At 39.1% G+C, this 16,174-nt stretch overlaps 1 protein-coding gene across 1 annotated transcript in view; it reads left to right on the forward strand.

Moving 5' to 3' along the window:
- Window positions 1-16,174, forward strand: part of DTNB (dystrobrevin, beta) — a 392,167-nt gene that overhangs the window by 169,103 nt on the left and 206,890 nt on the right. The window contains exon 8 of the mRNA XM_006835297.1: window positions 3,159-3,283. Within this exon, the coding sequence (XP_006835360.1) occupies window positions 3,159-3,283 (125 nt within the window). The remainder of the gene's footprint in view (window positions 1-3,158; window positions 3,284-16,174) is intronic.

The following is a 16,174-nucleotide window of genomic DNA, read 5'->3' on the forward strand; positions in this document are numbered from 1 at the left end:
CTCCAGGGACTGGTCCCTTCTGATAGTTTGTTTGAAGCATGAGAGATGAAGTCTGAGCATCCTGGCTTCTTAGGAACATTTCTAGCCATACTTCTTCCAACACAGATGTGTTTGTTCATTTGACAGTCCATGGTACTTTTAATATTCTCCGCCAACACTGTAACTCAGATGCATCAATTCTTCTAGGATCTTTATTCACTGTCCAACTTTCACATTCATATGAGATTACTGAAAATACCATGGTTTGGGTTGGGTTAGTCCTCAAACTGACATCTTTGCTCTTGAACACTTTATATAGAGATCTTGTGCAGCAAATTTGCCCAATATAATATGTCCTTGGATTTCTTGTCTCCTGCTTACATGAATGTTGATGGTTGATCCAAGCAAAATGAGGATAGAGAATGTTGTTGTTGTTGTTAAAGTGCTGTCGAGTTGGTTCTGACTCATAGCGACCCTTTATAGGTTTCCTAGGAGTGGCTTGTGAGCTTGAATCACAGACCTTGTGGTTCAAACCGACCTTGCAGTCCATTTGCACTAACTCTCAATGCAACACCAGGTAGTAGTAAGTACAAATTTTTTCAGTTTTACAACTCCTGGGTGTGACACTTTTAAGATCAACACTGGACTGTGACCCACAAAGTTAGCAGTTCAAACCCACCAGCTGCTCCTTGGAAACACTACACAGGGTTGCTGTGAGTTGGAACCAACTCAGTGGTGTTTAACAACAACAACAGATGGTTGTTTTATGTTTTACAAAATCTGTTTGTGAAACCTGTGATTGCATGGCTGTTGTTAAAAATGAAGTCTGAGTAGTCTTTGTGATGATCTGTCACAAGTAAATGACATGGATTAACGGCCCACGTGACGCCCAGATATAGCAAAATATCATGAGGTTCATACATGGAGTACTGATGACAATGTTTAGGGTAAAGGTGAATTGAGTTTTTCTCTTTGATGCCCTTTAGTTACGTCTTGGAATCTTGCTGTGGTACCATAGGATAACTACTGAATTGCAAGGTCAGTTTGAACTTCAGGGTTAGCGGTTCAGACTCACCAGTCGCTCCTTGGAAACCCTATACAGAGTCTATAGGACTTGGAACAGACTCAACATCACTTAACAACAGCAACAAATTGTCTTTTACTTGTATCATAATTCTGAAAAAGTCTATGTGGTTTGGTCAGGAAAATGCAATCTGGAAAATTTAACTAGACAAATTTGTTCAAATACGACTTCCTGCTTCAGGATAAGTTCTGGAAATACAAAAATGAAAATGACAGATCCTACCTTCCAGAAGTTTCAGTCTAAGAGATAAGCAGATAAACGTGAAAGAGCTTCATAACATAGAAAGGGCAACAGTGGAAATATGCACTGGGTAGTTAGGTAGCATGGAGACGGCAGCCACTGACATAAATGGGGAAGCCTTCACAGAAGATACAGTCCTTACAGACAGACTTGAAAGAGGAACAGAAAATTTATAGAAAAGGGAGGCCTGGGCAGGGCACATGCCAAGGTTGTTGTTGTTAGATGCTATCGAGTTGGTACTGACTCATAGTGACCCTATGCACAGCAGAACAAAACACTGCCCGATCCTGGGCCAACCTCACTGCTGTTGCTATGCTTGAGTCCATTGGTGCTGCCACTGTGCCAATCCATCTCGTTGGGAGTCTTCCTCTTTTTCTCTGACCCTCCACCTTACCAAACATGATATCCTTCTCCAGCGATTGTCCCCTTCTGACAATATGTCAGAAGTATAAGAGACGCAGTTTGGCCATCCTGGCCTCCAAGGAGCACTCTAGCTGCCCTTCTTCCAACACGGATCTACTGGTTCTTTTGGCAGCCCATGGCACTTTCAATATTCTCCTCCAATGGTACAGAGACATAAAAGCAGCCTGGAGTATCAGGGCAACTGTTGCTAGTGAGAGGTGGGAACCAGCTAAAAAGCTTTTATGTGGAATGTGAAGACTTTCGTTTACATATTATTCTAAATAGAATGAAAAGATAATGGAGTTTTTTTTCACAAACTCTTGGAAGCCCCTTTATATGTATGAAAGGAGCCCTGATAGCACAGTGGGTTAAGCACTGGGCTGCTAACCATGAGGTTGGCTGTTCTGAAGAAAGTGGTATTATTCAGACTTTATTATAAACAAAGTATTAATGAACCTACTCAATCTGATCTTAAAGGCAAACAGATTTTGTTTACTCTGTGTTTACAATCCTCCATCAAGCAGCATGTAAAAGTTAAGTGGAGTTGTGCTGATGAGGCACGCAGCTGCAAATAAATTCTGTTTTCCAATTAAAGTGGTACTTATGGTAATAAACTTCAGAGGCTGTAGAATGAAATATTTAAACTTTTTTTGTGGTTAATATCCTGCCAAGAAAGTCTCAGGCAAGTGTTTTAGAAAGGAAATTGGGTGAATAATGAAATCTGTGTTGTAAAGAGCAGCCTTTAAATATGGGTTTTTGAAGTGACTGTTCTATGTAAGTTAATTGTGGCATGTTGCTTACTTTTACACACGTACTATTGTTATATTTTGGACTTGTTAGTCTCTGAATTTGATAAGAATTAATTACTCTACCTTCCAAAGAAATCTAACGGTATGCTAACTTATTTTTGTACCTTTAGCTTATCATAATTTATGGTCTTAGTTCTTATGCTGCTTGCTTGCGGATGTGAATGTGTTCATTTCTGACTGTATTCATATCCAATCCCTTAACACCAATATTCTACTTCACATTTAATTTGGAAAAGTTCTCTTAGTAGGTACATTTTGGGGATATGACTTAGTTGGCTAGCTTAGCTTACTAATATTCAAGTTATGTACTCTCTGCATTATCTTCGCCTTTTCCTATTGTAGACCAATAAAGAATTCTGACTCTGATTGGGAAATTTAATACCAATCCAGAAACATCAAAAGAGGAGGTTGATTCAACATTAACTTGTAGTGTGACTTCATAGACATAAGGGAGGAACCACAGAAATGCAGGGACCACAAATGACTCTGGTACAACTGTAGGTTCCTTCCTGCAGTGCTTACTAATGTTGATTAGGATTCACCTTGATTTGTATCTGAAATGACATTTTCTGCAGCCCTTGCCATCAAGTTTAACTGCTTTGAAGATTTAATTCTGTTTTTCTTTATTTTCTACTTTGATACAGAAATCCCCTGCAAAGAAGCTGAGCCATGCACTTAGTAAATCTTTGGGGTGCGTACCCACCAGAGAACCCTCACATCCTGTTTTTCCTGAGCAACCAGAGAAACCACTTGACCTTGCACATATAGTGTAAGTATAGACCTGAACTTGGATTCTACTGAAATGGAGACCTTGCTAAGTTAAGGTCAAGACCAAACCAAATGTCACCAAACATGAAAATTTAATCTTCTGGGTTTTTGTGTTTCTTTTTTCCCCTTTACTTTTTGAGAACTTAGACTTGAAGATTTTATCTCTTTAAAAATTAGTTAATTAAAAAGCCAAATCTGTGGAGTTGATTCTGACTTATAAATACCTGTGAAAATCTAGCTCCTAGTCCTGAAGCCTAAGTAATTTAGTATTTGCCAATAGAAACATTAATATATTGAAGAGTGATTATTGTACTGGTTTGAGCAGGGTTCCTTCAATCAATGGTAGACGTAATCTGTTCTCTACAGCAGTAATGTCTGTTGTTGTTGTTGTTAAGTACCATAGAGTCAGTTTGGACTCATAGAGACCCTGAACAGGGTTTCCGAGGCTGTAAATCTTTACGGGAGCAGAAAGCCTCATCTTTCTCCTGCGGAACAGCTGGTAGTTTCGAACTGCTGACCTTGAGGTTAGCAGCCCGATTCGTAACCACTGTGCTACCAGAGCTCCTTAGTAATGTCCATAGGGATTAAAAAAAAATAAGTGCAAGGCAGCTTCAAAAAGTTTGTGGAAAATTGAATTAAAGATAATGGAATTTTCCGACAATTTTTTTGAAGCCCCCTCATATAGGATAAGCACTGAACTCCTGAAGAGGTTAAAACTTCCTCAGAAACCTTATACAGGGTTGCTCTGAGTTGGAACTGACTCGACAGCACTTAACAACAATAGATAGACAAAACAATAATCAGAAAAATGCACACATGAAAAAGCCCATACGAAAAGCCCACCTGGAATAAACCCGTACACTAATTAGGATTATGGGTAGGGTTAGAGTTAGCAGTTGTCCTTGTGATCGGTTTTTTTGTGCATTTGTCACAGTCGGGGTTTTTTCTGTGTGCCCTTTTTTCATGTGTGAGTTTTTTCTAGAAGCAGACACTACAAATGAGAGGCAACTGTATTGAGAAAAAAACTGAAGAATAGAAACTAAAGTAAGAATGCCAGACTCACTGCTGTGAGTTCATTCTACGTCATAGCAACCCTATAGGACAGGGTGGTGGTGGTGATGTGCCATGGAGTTGATTCCGACTCAGCGACCCTCTATAGGGTTTCCAAGGCTATAAATCTGTATGGCAGCAGAAAGCTTCATCTTTCTCTTACAGAACTGCTGGTAGTTTCAAACTGCTGACCATGAGATTAGCAGCCTGACTCATAACCGCTGCGCTACCATAGCTCCTTATAGGACAGAGTTGTTGTTGTTGTTGTTAAGTGCCATCGAGTCGGTTCCGACCCATAACGACCCTGTACAGGGTTTCCGAGGGTGTAAATCCTTACGGGAGTAGAAAGCCTCATCTTTCTCCCGCGGAGCGGCTGGTAGTTTCGAACCGCTGACCTTAAGGTTCGCAGCCCGATTCGTAACCACTACGCTACCAGAGCTCCTTATAGGACAGAGTAGAACTACTTATTAGGGTTACTGAGGCTGTAAATCCTTATGAGCGCAGAGCTGACCTTACAGTTAGTAGCCCAACACTTAACCCACTGTGCCACCAAGGCTCCTAAGTAAAAATAGTGTTTTGTGGTTTTCAGATTGAATATTCATGCTATATAAAGGAACACTGTTGTTATTGTTGTAAAGTGCCTTCAAGTCGGTTCCAACTAATAGCAACCTTGCATAGGGTTTCTGAGAACCAGCTGGTGAGTTTGAACTGCCGACTCTGTAGTTCAAACCAACCTGACGATCTAGTGCTTATCCTACAGCACCACACCAGGACTCCAAAGGATAGTTGGAGGGGAATGAAAGAGTTGGAGATAGAGAGAAAATGACAAAAAGAAAGTTAAGGAAGAAGAGAAGTAAGGATGCCTCTAACTTGTTACTTACCCTAAATTAGTGATTATATTATGTATACTTGCTGAATAAAGTTGGTCATTTTTTGATAATTAGCCTTTTACAGAGGTTTAGAAGCTTTTCTGTTGAAGTAGACATCATTTTCCTTTTACCTACATGTTGTTGTTGTGAAGTGCCATGAGTTGATTCTGACCTATAGCGACCATGTGTAGGGGTTCCATGGAGCAGCTGGTGAGTTTGAACCACTGACCTTGTAGTTCAAACTACTTTGCAGTCTGACGCATTAGTCCACAGCACCACACCAGGACTCCTTTACCTACATTGTTGTTGTTATGTGGCGTGGTTCCAACTCATAGCGACCCCTGTACAGGGTTTCCGAGGCTATAAATCTTTACAGGAGCAGACCGCCTCATCTTTCTCCCACAGAACCGCTGGTAGTTTCGAACTGCTGACCTTGCGGCTATTTGTACTTTCAGTGTCATGAGCTCTGTGCAATTATTCAGACCCCAGAGTCAAGTGGGAACTTCTTTGTAACATAACACTAATTTCTCAGATTCATAAACACTGGCCCAGAAAGTCTTTGAATTGCAAAGTCAGTGGTTCAAAAACACCAGCCACTCCTCGGAGACCCTATGTAGGGTCACTATTAGTCAGAACTGACTTGGTGACACATAACAACAGCAACATTGACTTTGTAACAAAATGTACTTCCTTAGACAGTTTTTTTTAGTCTGTTTCTCATTGTTTTCTTGTTAGGAAAAATATTACATTTTATACATAGCTTGACTTTTGTTACATTTATTAGCCTTTCTCATTTATGGTTAGTATTTTTTATGTTGTTGTTTGGTTTTTTTTAACCTTGCTTGCCACAAGGTTGCAATAATTTTCTCCATTTTTCAAGTTTTAAAGATGCTATTTTCACATATGCCTTTAATTCATCTGAAACAGATTTCTTTGTGTGGTTGGTGTGATATACACTATCCAATTCAGTATCTGTCTGTCTCTGCATTTGAATGACTGCTTATTGAATGATTCATCTTTTCCTTATTAACCTAGTGCTACCATTATCTATAAAATAAAGTTTCTAAATATGCATGGATTGATTGGTGTCTAGACTCTGTTTTGCTTCTAAGGCAAATGGTTTATTCTTGTGCCAGTATCACACTATGCCATTTATCCCATTCACATTAAGTTAATTTAGATTCACAGTGACCCTACAGGACAGAATAGAACTGCCTTATGAAGTTTTCAAGGCTGTAATCTTCATGGAAACTGACTGCCACATCTTTTTCTCAAGGATCAGCTGGTGGGTTTGAACTGCCAGTAGTCAGTTAGGATCACAATGTTTTATCTACTGTGACACCATGGCTCTGTATCTGAATTTTTATGAAAAATTAAGTAATCTTTAGGAATGTCTGGTATATTCTTTGTCCTTTGCTCTTTCATACTTGCATAACTTCTAGAGTCAAATGTTTTAGTTTTTCAAAAAACTTTATTGAAATTATTATTGGTGTTCCAGGTAATATAAAGGTTAAATTGGAGAGAATTGGCACTAAATTGCTTCATCTTTCAATGACGTTGTAGTATTGTTCACCATCACTCACCTGTTAGTTTGATGTAATGTGGTGGCATGTGTATTGCTGTGATGCTGGATGCTATGTCACTAGTATATCAAATCCCAGCAGGGTCACCCATGATGGATAGGTTTCAGTGGAGCTTCCGGACTAATATGAACTAGGAAGATGCACCCAGTAATCCACTTATGAAAAAACCGTCTGTGAAAACTGTATGAATAGCAATGGAACACTGTCTGATACAGTACTGAAAGATAAGCCCCTCAGGTTGGAAGACATTCAAAGTAGTGGTGACCTTGATGATGTGAAGAGTAAAGCTTTCTAGACCTTCATTTGCTGATGTGGCACTACTCAAAATGAGCAGAAACATCCATTAAGAATTGGCATGTGGGATGAGGGGCAAGATGGCAGAGTAGAAGCTGCACTGAGTGACCCTCAGCAACCAAGAGGAACTGAAGAGAAGCAGTAACAGAGAAGCTGGTGTGGAGCGGTGCAGCCATCTAGAGCTGTTTTGAGTGGAGTCCTGGTGTGGCGCTGAGGGTTAATAAGCTAGACTGCAAAGTCATTTGAACTGCAAGGTCCGCATCAACTGCTCCTCAGAAACCTATACAGGTTCTCTATGGGTCGGAACCGACTGGGTGGCACTGAACAACAACAACAGTTGATACTGTGGCTTGCAGGCACAGGGTGTGGCTGGAGGTTGATGCCAAGGAGGTGCAATTCTCCCTTGTTCCCATGCTCCCCTGGTAGCCTGGGGCAGAGCCAGCCCCCACCCTCAACAACCCAGTGGCCAGAGGCACCCTTCCTACACAACCTTGCACAACCTTAGCACAACCTTAGCTCTACCCGGGGTTGGCCTCCAGGCATAGAACTCTTGTTTCTGGAGGTGTGTGAATTTGCCCTGAACTATGCTGTGCACACAATGAGCAGAGAACTGTGATCACAATTTCAGTCTTTACCACATCTACCAGGAGACAGATAGTGAGTGCCTGAAAACACACCAACATACAATGGCTCAGAGAAAACAGACAATTTCAGTTTACATGAAGAACCAAGACACTGCCTCAAATAAATGACCAAAATACAGATTCAGAAAATACAGTACCAGAAATGGCATCAGAACTACTTTAAGAAATTTAAAAGAATGCTATTTATGTACAAGAGTGAGTCTAAAATTTATCTACACTCTGGTTATAGTAAAACTCACGTCATGGCTGGTAACAGCATTGATCATATACATGAAATGATAATGATTTAGTTGAATAGATGAGTGGCAGTGGATGATGTGGCAAATCATTTGCAAATCAGTCATGGCATTGCCTATGAAATAATCCACAACGGACTTGAGTTTCAAAAAGTTTGTGTGAGATGGGTACCAAACTAACTCATGGAAGAGCATCAACAGAAGTGTTTGGACATCTGCAAACAAAATTTGGAGTGATACTCGAATGAAGGTAAAAGTTTCTTTAAAAAAAATCATTACTGGTGGTGAGTAAACAGAAACAGCTGAAATAGATGGGTGTAGACTATTTTTCACTAAATAAACAAAGTGTTCTAGGTTATGAATGACAAATTGAAGAGAAATGGAATCATATTCTTTGTCTAAAAGAACATTTCAAGATCTATCTTGAAATATAATCCTATCAGTGATAGAATATATCCATATATCAATACAACGATAGATTAAAATTTACTCACCAACCCAAATGTCAGCAATAACGAATCTGAAATTGAGCAAACATGCATGTAGCCAAGATGCATTGATAGTTGGCTGGCAATGGGAATGTAAAAGTTAGAAACAAATAAGGATCAGTAGCTAGAAAACATGGATTTGATCATAGAAATGATGCTTGAAATCCTGTTAGAATTTTGCAGTGCCGATGACTTAATTCATTGTAAATACCTTTTTTTTTTGACAACATAATTGCCTGCTATACAGATTGACCATACTAAATGGAAAACATAAGAATCAAATCAACTACATCTCTGGAAACAGTTGTTGAAGAAGCTCAATACCATCAGTCAGAATAAGGCTATGGGCTGACTACAGAGCAGGCCACCAGTTGTTCGTATACATGTTTAAGTTGAAGCTGAGAAAAATTAAAATAGTCCATGAGAGTCATACATGCATATGACATTGCATGTATCCCACCTGATTTAGAGACCACCTTAAGAATAGATTTTGATACATCTTCAGACCAGTGACTGAAGACCAGATGAGTTATGGAATGACATGAAAGACATAATACATGAAGAAAGCAAAAGCTCATTAAAGACAGGAAAGTAAGAAAATACCAAAATGAGTGTTAGAAGACATACTGAAACTTGCTCTTGAACATAGAATAGCTGAAGTAAATGGAAGATAGGATGAAAAAAAGGAGCTAAATCAAAGTTTAAAAACAACAACAATAAAAAACTGCTCAAAAAGGCAAAGTATTATAATGAAATGTGCCAGACCTAAAGTTAATAACCCAAAAGGGAAGAACACACTTGTCACTTCTCAAGCTGAAAGAACTGAAGAAAAAATAGAAGCCTCAACTTGCAATATTGAAGGATTCTATAGACAAAATATTTGACAATGCAGAAAGCATCCAAAGAATATGGGAGGAATATACAATCGCTGTAACAAAAAGAAATGATCGCTGTGCAATCATTTCAGGAGTAAGAAGCTCAAACTGTGCTGAAATTATTATGAAAAACAAGTCTCTAGGAGTTGACAGAATACCAATTGAGATGTTTCCACAATTGGATACAACACTGCACTCTCTTGTCTATGCCAAGAAACTTAGAAGACAGTTACCGGCAAACTGACTGGAAGAGATTCATATTATACTCATTCCAAAAAAAAGGTGATCTAACTGAATGTGGTTGAACTGCAATGTTGGCGGTTCAAGCTCACCAGTCACTCCTCAGAAACCCTGTACAGGGTCGTTATAGGTCAAAACTGACTCGATGGCACCTAACAACAGCAACAACTGAATGCAGACATTGTCGAACAATATCCTTAATATCACACGCAAGTAAAATTTTGCTGAAGGTAATTGAAAAGCAGCTGCAGCAATGTTGTTGTTGTTAAGTGCTGTCGAGTTGGTTCTGACCTATAACGACCCTGTATAGGGTTTCCAAGGAGTGGCCGGTGAGTTTGAACTGACAACCTGAGGTTCAGATGACTTTGCTGTCCAACACGTTAACCCACAGCGTCACACCTACATAACAGGAAAATTCCAGGTAGTTCAACTGGATTCAGAAGAGAATGTGGAGCAATGAATATCTCTGCTGATGTCAGATGGATCTTGACTGAAAACACAGAATACCAGAAAGATATTTACCTGTGTTTTACTGACTATGCAAAAACATTTTACTTTGCGGATTGTAACAAATTATGGATAACATTGTGAAGAATGGAAATTCCAGAACACTTAGTTGTGCTCTTCTGGAACCTGTACTTAGACCAAAGAATAGTCATTTGAACAGAAAAAGTAGATACTGTGTGATATAAAATCAGGAAAGGTGTGTGTCAGGATTGATCACCAGACTTCATCAGTATGCTAAGCAAGTGATAGAAGAAGATGAACTATATAAAGAAAAATGTGGCATCAGGATTGGAGGGAGACTCATTAACAGCCTATGATATGCAGATGATAAAATCTTGCTTGCTGAATGTGAGGAGGACATAAAGCATTTGCTTATGAAGGGGAAAGCCTTCAATATGGATTATATCTCAATGTAAAACAAAAGCATCATGATAAATAGAGAAAAGATTGATGTTATAAAGGATTTAAATTTACTTGTATCTACAATTAACATCCATGGAAGCATCAGTCAAGAAATCAAAGGACATATTGTATTGAACAAACTTGATGTAAAATATCACTTTAAAGTGTTAAATAGTAAAGATGTCACCTTAAAAACTAAGGTGTGCCTTACCCAAGCCATGGTATTTTCCATGTCATCATATGTGTGTAAAAGCTGGATAATGAATGAGGAAGACCAAAGAAGAATTGATGGTGTTGGGGAAGAATATTGAAAGTATTATAGACTGCCAGAAAAATAAACAAATCTGCCGTGGAATAAAGTACAGCAAGAATGCTCTTTAGAATCAAGGATGGCAAGACTTCCTTTCACATACTTTGGACAAGGCGAGTTGTCCTTAGAGAAGGAAATCATGCTTGTTAAAATAGAAGTTCAGGAAAAAAGAGAAAGACCCTCAAGAGATGGATTGACGTAATGGCTGCTACCCTGGACTGAAACAATGGACTCTTGTATTTGGAGTGACTGAGTTGGAACCAACTCACAGACAACTACCAACACATTATTATGCCTTCCAATACATGAATGTGTTGCTGATTTCCAGTTATTTAAAAATTCCTTTTTTTAAAATTCCTTTCACTAAAGTTTTATAATTTTCTGCTAGAAAGGTCGTATATGTGTCACTAGTTGTTCTTGTTGTTATTTCAAAAATGCCTTTTAACTTACAACTTTTTGAGATCTATTTTACATAATAAAATTCACCTGTTCAAGTTTGCAGTTCCATGAGTTTGGGTAGGTGTATATAGTCAGGCAGATGGTTGTCTTTTTTGAATTATGTTTCTTACTAGCATGTTGCTGTATATGGAAATGCAAGTTGTTTTTGTGTTTTGATTCTCTATCTCCTCATTTGCTTAACTTGCCCATTAATTCCAATAATTTGTCCTCGATTCTTTTTTTTTCCTATATAGAAATGATATTACCTGTAAATAATGACAGCTTTTCTTCTTCTGTCTCTTACATTTTAAAATTAGTTCATACTTTTTTGTCTTACTAAGCTATCTTGAACAGCTATGGCAGTGTTTAATAGAAATGCTTTAGTAGACTTTCTTGAGTTATTATTAATTCCAAAAGGAATCTTTCAGTGTTCATTGTTTAGTATGTTCTTTGATGTAGATATTATTTATCAGGTTAATGAGGTTCCCTTTTATTTCTAGTTTACTAAGAGTGCTTCCTAATTGTCATGAATGAATCTTGAATTTTTAAAGACTTTTCTCTACTAATGAAATGATCCCATGACTTTCTTTTATTCTGTTGAATTACATTAATGTTTGTTTAAACCACTTTTATATTCCTGGAATGATCTTAACTTGGCTGTGCTTTTAACACATTGCTGGATTTCATTTACTTATATTTTGTATAGCTATTGCATATGCTCCTTTGTGAGAACTGACCCTTATATTTTAAATTTTGCTTTATTTTGTTTTGATTTTACTGCCCAGTTTGCTAGCCTCAAACACTTACGAAGCATTCCCTCTTTATATTCTTTGGAGGGGTTTATGACCATTAAGGCTGGAGTTATTTGTTCTTCTAGTTTTGATAAGACGCCACGGTGAAACTTTCTGTGCTTAAAACTTTCTTTATGGGAAGAATTTTAACTGATAATCCCATTAAAAAAATTTTTTTTTAGGACTATTTTCACTTATTTTTGAGTCATTTTGGAGCAGTTTTTATTTTAGTAATTTGTCAATTTTATATAAACTTTCAAAGCTAATTGCACAAAGTTCATATTATCTTTATAATTATTTCACATTAATCAGTTGATATAATTATATAAATTGTATTTCTTACATCATATATTTGTGTATTTTCTTATTTTCCTTGATGAATTTTGTCATGGACCTGTCCAGTCTCCTGGACCTTCAAAAAGCCTACTTTTGGGTTTTTTTAGCTTCTTATTTTGAGTTGAGTGAAGGTTTACAGACGAGGTCATTAATTTTACTTTCAACTAATCATACGCTTGGTTTCATCTCAATGATTGCAAGCCCTCCATACAACAACAGTTACTCTGTTTATCCCCTGTGGTTCCTATTTCCATTCCATCCACCTTCCAATCCCTTCTCAACTTTATCCTCAGGTAAATGTTGCCCTTTGACTTTTTGAATGATTGACAGTTCCATGGTGAGCACACCTTAGTAGTGTTGTTGTCTCCCTATATAGTTATCTACTGCTTGGATGAAAATGGGCCACAACGGTGAGCTCCCTTCCAGACTTGAAGGGTGGTCAAGGGCCATAGTCTCAGGCTCCTCCAGACTCGTCTGACTAATAAACCTGTTATTTTTTTGTATAGTTTTGAGGTTTGTTCTACATTTTCTCCCACTCTATCCATGACCTTCTAATGTGATCCCTTTGAGAGCAGTTGGTAGTAGTAGCTGAGCCCCATCTAATTTGGTGTCAGAATCATGGAGACTGATGTTTATATGTTCCATAAGTCCATTATGCTAGTTGATTCAAAGCATCTTCAATTCTCATCACTCTTCTTGCTTCCACACATAGAGAGACCATTAGTTGCTCCTTAGATGACTGCTCATGAGCTTTTAATATCCCAGAAGCTATTCACCAAAGTAGTATGTAGAACATTGTCTTTGTGTTCTGCATCAAATTGGCATGACAGTTGACCTTAGTGTCCCCTGAGACTATGGTCCTGAGCCCCTAGGCTCAACTACTCATTGCTTTAAGGTATTTGATAATACTTAAGAAGTTTCCATCCTGGAAACTGTAGAAGGATATCATGTTTGGTAAGGTGTAGGTACAGAGAAAAAGAAGAAGATCCCCAGCAAGATACATTGGTCAAGTGGCAGCATTGACGGACTTAAGTGTGGCAACGATAGGTTGGCTCAGGATCGAGCAGTGTTTTGTTCTGCTGTGCATAATAAGGTTGCTATGGGTTGGTACCAACTCGATGGCACCTAACAACAACAATTGATGGGTTTGAACTGCCAACCTTGTAGTTTGTAGTCCAGTGCTTGCCCTACAGCACCACACCATTACTCCAACATGCCCTTATTTATGTTAAGAAAATTTCCTTCTACTCCTGTTTTGTTGAGTGTTTTTATGAGGAATGAGTGTTGGATTTTATCAAACGTCTTTTCTGCATCAATTGGTATGAGCATATGATTTTTACCCTTTGTGTTGCTTATATGTTGTTGTTGTTGTTAGGTACCATCAAGTCGGTACTGACTCATAGCGACCTTATGCACAGCAGAACGAAACACTGCCCCATCCCGGGCCAACCTCACTATCGTTGCCACGCTTGAGCCCATTGATGCTGCCACGTTGCCAATCCATCTCACTGGAGGGCTTCCTCTTTTTCTCTGACCCTCCACCCTACCAAACATGATATCCTTCTCTAGCGACTGATCCCTTCTAACAATATGTCGGAAGTATGAGAGATGAAGTTTGGCCATCCTGCCCTCCAAGGAGCACTCTGGCTGTACTTCTTACAACATAGATCTGTTGGTTTTTCTGGCTGCCCATGGCACTTTCAATATTCTCCTTCAACACCATAACTCAAAAGCATCAATTCTTCTACGATCTTCCTTATTCATTGTCCAGCTTTTGCATGCATATGACGTTATTGAAAATACCATGACTTGGGTCAGGTGCACCTTAGTCTTCAAGCTGACATCTGTGCTCTTCAACATTTTTGCAAGTGTTGAAAAGACCTTTTTCAATGTCTTGTGCAGAAGATTTGCCCAATGCAATACGTCGTTTGATTTCTTGACTGCTGCGTCCATGAATGTTAATAGTTCATCTAAGAAGAATGAAGTCCTTGACAACTTCAGTCTTTTCTCCATTGATAAGAATGTTGTTTTGTGATCCAGTGGTGAAGATTTTTGTTTTCTTAACATTGAGATGCAGTTCACACTGAAAGCTGTGCTCTTTGATCTTCATCAGTAAATATTTTGAGTCTTCTTCACTTTGAGCAAGCAAGGTTGTATCATCTGCATATCGCAGGTTGTTAATGAATCTTCTTCCAATCCTGATGCCATGTTTTTCTTCATAGAACCCAGCTTCTCGAATTATTTGCTCAGCATACAGGTTGAATAAGTATGGTGAAAGAGTACAACCCTGTCGCACACCTTTCTTAATTTTAAACCATTCAATGTTCCCTTGTTCTGTTCGAACAACTGCCTCTTGGTCCAGGTACAGATTCCTCATGAGCACAATCAAAGTGCTCAGGAATACTCATACTTCACAATGCTGTCCATAGCTTGTCATGATCCACACAATTGAAAGCCTTTGCATAGTCAATTAAGCACAGGTAAGTATCTTTCTGATATTCTCTGCTTTCAGCCAAGATCCATCGGACATCAGCAATGATATCCCTTGTTCCACAGCCTCTTCTGAATCTAGCTTGAATCCCTGGAAATTCTCTGTCAATATATGCTTGTGATATTGAACCATCCTTGCATACCTGGTCATGATAACTTTTTTCTTAATGTTTTATTGTGAATTATGTTATAGTTTACATGGGAGAACATTAGCTTTACATTCATCCTATCGTTCGTTTCAAGGTCTGGCTTCCTTTTAAAGAGTTCCTTACAGAATAGTTATGGTTACAATCCCCTCCATGCATCATCCACCAACCAAAGGGTATACCCTGCAAGCCTGACCCCAGTCGTCAGCACTCAGCCCCACTCCCTCTCTGGGTCTAGAGTCCCCAGCTACTCCATCTCTCCACGTTTTGTCTCTGCCTCCATCTCTGGCATCACTTTCTCTGGGTAGGGTCCCGCACTCTGCTCTTCTCCCTTGATGGTCCCATTGGACTGAAAAGTCAATTACTCCTTTTCTTTTGCTACAAAATGTCTACCTTTACATTTCCAATCCTCACAGTCAGTCCTGATAACAATATTCACTTCTGTACCACAAGAGACCTATCCCCATCTCCTTTCATCAGCCCTGCCCAGACAGATTGGATACTACTCAGTGGGGTATCTACCTTCCTCCATGCCCTCTGGATCTATGCTCCTTCTTGAAAGCTTGTAAGCCAGTTACTTGCCTTTGTCGCCCCCCCGTTTTGGGTAGCCAGTGTCCAAGTTGCCCATCCCTGTCTACTCTGTGTGTGGAGGGGGTGGGAATGATCCTTGCTGTAAAGATTTGTTCCCTCTTTTGAGCTACTGCATCCATAGGTGTAGGTCAAGTTCATCAAATTGGATCAGATTACTCTTTTTTTCCTCTTCTTTCTTCTTCTAGTTGAGCTGTGATCATCCAGTCATTGAAGCCAGGTCATGTGGGTATTATCTGCAAGTGTGGGTGTTCTTGTGCACATGGCCTCTCCTCTTAACCAACTGGACGCTTCACTCTCCACTCTAGTCCTTGTTGGCTATGTCACTGACTCTGGGCCCAAGATTCCGTAGGTCTTGTCATCCTACTGGCCATCCAGGTCTCCACCCTGGTTCACAGGAGTATACTGAATGTTGTAGTGTTTTTAGCTCGTAGCTTCATTGATCTTTTTCCTTCACTTTTCCTTATCGGTAACGAACGTGGTCACCAATCAGAGTGTGTGTCTGCTCATGTATTCCCATTGAGTTTTAGTATTGGAAGGGGGTTTGCCCTGAGGGGACCTTGATGTCTCCTGGGCAAGCAACTTGCTTGTTCTTGTAGTAATCA

The sequence above is a fragment of the Chrysochloris asiatica genome, unplaced genomic scaffold (assembly GCF_000296735.1).
Source record: "Chrysochloris asiatica unplaced genomic scaffold, ChrAsi1.0 scaffold00016, whole genome shotgun sequence".
Taxonomy (NCBI): Eukaryota; Metazoa; Chordata; class Mammalia; order Afrosoricida; family Chrysochloridae; genus Chrysochloris; species Chrysochloris asiatica.